The following is a 6,000-nucleotide window of genomic DNA, read 5'->3' on the forward strand; positions in this document are numbered from 1 at the left end:
CTCTTTCTCAAACAGCTGGCAGTGATGACTTGTCCCCAAACTTGCTGTCTGTAAATGTCAAAGACTGAAACATTAGTTGGGTGGAATTTAAACAGTGACCACCCACCAAGCCAGGCAAAATATCAGCCCCACTGCCAACACCCCCTTGGTGGTGTTGGAAACCAAATTCACATTCCTGATTCAAAAATGTGCCTATTTAATTAAAGTCAGGATTTCCCAGTCTTCTCACGGGTGGGAACAAGCAGTATCGCATTTCCAGGATAACACACATATCACCAAGATCCAGCCAGGTTCATTAACCAGAAAGTGAAATGCCGGGAACACCTTTCTACAAACCGCTAATTACCGTCTTTGCTCGGAGTCTGGAATACGGATCACTTTACTTTCTGCAAAACTTTTCACCACGGTATTCTAAACACAGCCACCAGTCACTCACACCAGCTGTGGCTCCCCAGCAACTTCCCCTGTTAAAATACACACAATCCCATCAGTCAGACCATCCAAAACAAGATCATTACTGTGGCAGGAAATAAAAGTCAGATTAAGTGGGATTTTGTGCCACAGGAGACCCCTCCAGGCTTTTGTCTGGCAGGGGGACCGGGTGATGAAAGGAGAAGGGAGCCCGGCCTCTGGGTTTCTCTTTGGAGTTTTAACTCAGACTCTGTCTCGAGCTGCTTCTTCCATTCTTGCTTTCCATGTTTGGGTCGGTCCATTTTAATCCGTTCAAGAGACCTCAGTTCCCAACATTCGGTGGACTCTTGTTTACCAAAGCTGCGAATTAAGCTATATTGATTTGTCTACTTGTACATTAGCTGTTGTGGGCAAAGAGGAAATAGTAGTTTAACGGGAGTAAAAAAAAAAACACAAAAACCTACAGTCCCAAGAAAAATAAATCAGGGAGAGACAGAAAGAAACTGGATAATGTGGGATCATTGCACTGTGAGTCAAGCCTGGTGGGGGTTCTTTTCCCCCTGGTAACTATAAAGAAAGGCAGAGAGATCCTAACATATCAGAGTTCACATTCCAACAGACAGCTTTGGACTTTTAAAATTATTAATTTGATTTCACTGCTCAGGAGGTAGCAAAAGAACAAGTGTACAGAAGAATAAAATGGGTGATAAAATTTTTCTTCCTTTCTTTCCCTACAGTGCTTGGCATTAGAACAGCCCTGTGCACACCATATGTACAGTCATTTTCCATGACTAATGGGAATAATGTACTACATTTCATAATACTGATCTCTTTGGACATATCAGAAAAACTCATAACTCGGTAGCTACACTTGCTATCTAAAAATACTTACCACAACAAACCCTCAACAAAATATCCTTTAAAAAAAAACAACACAAACTTTTAAGAGACTTTCTAGAGAAGTGAAGAAACTTTGCAGAATGCTTAAAAAAAGAGCTCACCCTTTCTCCTTCCCTGTTTTGGGTAACCACTTAATCCTCTCAGATGTTTTCTCCTGCTGAATGCTTGTCTTACGTGCAGTTTAAGATGGTATTTAAAATTGTCAAAATTCCTTCCACAATTGTATCCCTGTTTCCCCTAAAAATGGGCTCAAACTGATGTTGGAAACTGGCACAGATGTTAGAAATTCCATCCTTCTTTCAGGAAAGGGCCGAGTATGAGTGAGATAATGTCCCTTCTGGCAAATTCTTATTTCCTCCCCAATTCTGGATGTAATCATTGTCAGCATGCCCATCAGAGTGGGTGGACATCGCGTACAACTTGCCTGCATATCCCTGCCTAAGAGTTTCATGAAGATCTTCAAACACCCAGAATGTCTGTAAAAATTATCTTCAATCAGAGCGAGTACTTGTAGCATTTCTATTCTGAATCGAGGGTAACACTCTACTCTGAAAACACAGCCAAGCCAAAAAAACCACGGCCAGCCAGCGCAACTAACGCCATGCAGAAGATTATAAAATCGAGAAATTAAACCTGGATTTATATCCCCATAAGCCACAAACACACACAGGTGACAGTAGCTATCAAATGCTAACCCAAAACTTTTTCAATTTTTATAATTCATTTTTATACATTGCTTATCAAAATAATCTGGAAGGGAATAACTAAGTCATCAATATTCAAACACACAACCTAATGTCCTGCATTAGCCAGGAATGTTTTGCTACAAATCAAATAATGTTGGAAAATCACCTGTGTGTCCACCTAAGAGATGGTGTGTGTGCTTGTCTGGCTCATTTTCACCACCATTAGTGCCACACTTAGGAGCTGCATCCGACAACTGTCTTCAACGTGTCACACACTACTGAGTGGCTGTTTTCTTTCTGGAGAGAGTTTTAAAACTTACAACCAGAAGTTTCCATGTCTGGTGTCCACCAAGGTTAATAAACAACTTCTTCTAAATCAAGAATTAGATTTTATTTGAAAGCACAAAATGAAAACATAAAATACTTTTGGGAACAAAGCACTGTGAATGTTTATGAAGATAAATCCTTTAAAAAATCATTCACCAAAACATACCAGTCCATGTTGCCTTACTTCTACTAATAGGAGAATATATTTTAAGTCCTCAAATTATTTTGATTTCCTAAACTCATCCTAAATCTCCTCTAGAAGTGTTGACCAAACAGCTTACCTAATGCTTCACATTTTATCCAATGATACCTCCACAGTTGCCAAACTAGAAAGTGCACATTTAAAACAAGGATCTTCAAAGATACAAGTCACAGGTGTCTCCGCGCTGCTGATAGTTTTTATAGGTAAGGCCAATGCTGGCCAGGAGTCAGGGGTCAACAGGAGCAGAAAGGTCATGAACAATTCTTGACTAAAGCCAAGGACACAACAAAAACACTAAATATCCCTGAGAAGAACAAAAATACTCCACAGAAATTAACTTGCGATGCAGTCTTCGTAAGTACCGAGACTGGCTTCCATCAAACAAACACCCAAACCTGCATCATTTTTCACCGTCATACCTCAAGGGTCTGTCAACATAAATGTAATATATAGTTCTCTTATGATGAAATGTATGTGAATAGGAACTAGTTTTTATCATAATCATGACAATTACTTTACCAAGTCATTAACTGAACCCCAAATGAAAGCCATTCTGAATGAAAATGTCAGTAAACCTAGATAGTAAGAGGTGAAAAAATTCTTGCAATCCTTAAACACTATGCAATATGAAGATTGATATCTTCACCATTGCAAAAGAGATTAAAGTTTCTCCTTTTATAAATTACATAAAAACCTCACTAAAATAACTAGGAAAACTACAAGGTCCACCATAAAATTTAGTTCCTAATCAATCCACTGCAGGAGAATTTCATCCCAAGCTCTAGTTCACCAAATTCCAAATCAAGAGGCCGACAGCTCATTTCGCGGCTGAAGGCAACCTCCGCACTGCATTTTCTCGACGATGGCTGATGCAGACAGCGCCTCACAACTACAGAAAAATGGTTGCTCGGATTAAATTGTGCAAACGCAGTTTCAAAATCACATGCTCAAGTTTCAGCGCCCTAAAAAGGTGGACCTGGAAAGTATTTGCCATGTTACGCCTGGTTCCAGCAGAATTTCGATGGGTACGGACTACAGGAGAGCACAAACCCCAAACCATCCTTATTTAGAAACACCTTGAAAGATAAGCACACAAATACCAACACCCACAGGCACACGCACTGGCCTGCGCATTCAAGGTTGGACCCGACGCCTACACTCATCTGTCACTAATGCAAAACAAGGCAGAGTGAGCAGGCCCCTCTTGAGGTCTCCATCCTGCACTGCTAGAGGAAGGGGCCATCTTTGAAAAGCACAGTCTCATCTTTCAAAAGTAAGATATTCCAGACACGGAATCTTCAAAATGGGGATGGATGTACAGGACAAATTATTTAGTATGTGAGGTAACTGAAACACACTTTAAACGACCCATTTTCTACAAAAGGGCGTTTATTTTCAACACGGCAACATTTCATAATCAGACACCCACCTACAAAGGTTTTTCTGTGGACATAAAACTCCTAGTTTTTTCCTAGTTGAAGTAAGTGATAGAAAAATGCAGGGCGATAACAATACTAGAGCAAATTTCATAAACTTAATGCGCAGCTGAATCTTAAATCACAAAACAAAAGGCCCGGCAAGAAGCACACTAGATGTTTCCCAATTAGTAGTAATTGGTCAGTTAGGCATTTTTTTAAGTAAATGAACTTTGGGTGTTAAACATATTTTTCTCTATTGGTTTACATTTATATTAAAATCTAGAGAGAACTTTTAAATAATGATGTACATAAACTGTCAATGATATTTAGTAAGTCTGAGCTGAAATCATCAGCAAAGCAAGAGGCACAGAACAACAATATGAAATATTTTAACTTTCACGTAGTTGGAAAGTGGCTAGCAGCTGAAAGTTCCACAAAAATAAATTAAAGCAAAAAGTTGTCATAAATGGAGCTTTGCATTCTGCCAGTCAAAAAAGGGATCCATTTTGTTCTGAAATAGACCAGCGTTCTTTGATGTCAAACTTGAATTTTCACTATTCTTTCTATTATAAAAATCGGTCTTAATACCTTTTATGTAAACATCGTTTACTTCCGTTTACATCCCGTTCCTGGCTATTTATCTCACTACGTTTTAATACGTTTGTGTAACTCACAGCATCCATGCAGCAGCGCTGGGGGGGGAAGTCTGTTCTGTTTCATGAGGTTGACTTCGCTGTACTGTGTGTATTTCTCCACTCACCCTTTAGACTTGACTATATTTAAAGTAGTTTTGAGGACTTCACGATGAGCTGAAGGGAAACCCTTAGGAGAACAAACATCCTTCAAACCAACCAATATTCTAGGCCTCACACTGTCGAACAAACGCTCGGAAGGAGGAACGCAACGTCACCGCATTACTTTTGTGTCCCCGGCTGGGCTGAAACAGTTTCTAAGAGCCCGTGGACCACCCCAACCTACTCACGCGCTGGGAAAATGCAACACCCAAGTCGCACCGGAATGGCGAGATGCTAACTTTAATGGAAAAACGGTGGCGCGGCGGCGAACTCCTCTCAACGGCCTTCTTGAAATGTGTAAACACGTCTTACAGGGCAAAGCAAAACATGTTGTTTAGAAACACACACCACCCTTTTCACCCTGTGGTACTGGTTGACTTCAGGGGTACCCTTAGGAGCCAATTCTCGGTGGCGGCATTTCACTTACACACCCTAACACGCGCGTACACACACACTCACGCACAGTTCTCCATACATTCCAGCGGCCTCTTGGGACCAGAAAGATGAAATATAAACTCTGGTCCATTTCCCCCTAATTTGAGCTACTTTAGTCCAAAATAACCAGTAACATCCCTAAAGACGTGGAAAAGGGGATAAGGAAAACCAAAATTACTTTCCCCGAATAACTTGGCTTCCCTGTCCCCAAGCTCACAAGTAGCCAGAATGACGCCGACTCGGCCTGGAGAGCGGGCAGGAAAAGTTCAAACGCAAGGCGGCGGGGCAAAGTTGAGCAAGGGCTGGGGAGATGAAGCCACAGAAGGGGGAGTCCGGGGCGTGTACCCTCGCGCACCCCCTCACTCAGCTGCCTCCACTTACTTTTGGATGATCTGGGGTAGACCAGCTGGGGGCGGGGGCGGAGGCGGCGGCGGCTGCATCCCTCGCTGGCCCGGGGCTGTGGGCGCCGGGGCACCGGGCACGCTGCGGGCATCTCTGTCCGGTTGCTCGGAGCCGCTAGGGTCCGCGTCCTGGCTCATGGCTGCGGCCAGCACCGGGTGAAGCGAGACCTGCCCCGGCTCGCGGCAAGAGAGCGCGCGCGCGAGGGGCGGCCCCGGGGCACGGGCGCTCACTGGCCGGGGTCCCAGTGCCCAGTCCCCTTGTCCTTCCCGGTGGCGCGGGGAGGAGACGCGAGGGGCGGGGAAGAGGCTGTCCCGGCGGCGCCGCCTCCTCTTCCTCCAGCCGCTCCGCTAGTCCGACACGGCCACTCCGTGGTAGGGGTTAGGGGGCGTCTCCCGGCCGGCCAGAACCGCTCGGGGCTCGGGGGT

The 6,000-nt window shown here is 43.8% G+C and overlaps 1 protein-coding gene across 1 annotated transcript in view; it reads right to left on the minus strand.

Moving 5' to 3' along the window:
* Positions 1 to 5,712, minus strand: part of RBM20 (RNA binding motif protein 20) — a 183,511-nt gene extending 177,799 nt beyond the window's left edge. The window contains exon 1 of the mRNA XM_037063820.1: positions 5,555 to 5,712. Within this exon, the coding sequence (XP_036919715.1) occupies positions 5,555 to 5,712 (158 nt within the window). The remainder of the gene's footprint in view (positions 1 to 5,554) is intronic.
* Between the last annotated feature and the right edge of the window lie 288 nt (positions 5,713 to 6,000).

The sequence above is a fragment of the Sturnira hondurensis genome, unplaced genomic scaffold (assembly GCF_014824575.4).
Source record: "Sturnira hondurensis isolate 20B ecotype Veracruz unplaced genomic scaffold, ASM1482457v3 Scaffold0014854, whole genome shotgun sequence".
In the NCBI taxonomy this organism is placed as follows: domain Eukaryota; kingdom Metazoa; phylum Chordata; class Mammalia; order Chiroptera; family Phyllostomidae; genus Sturnira; species Sturnira hondurensis.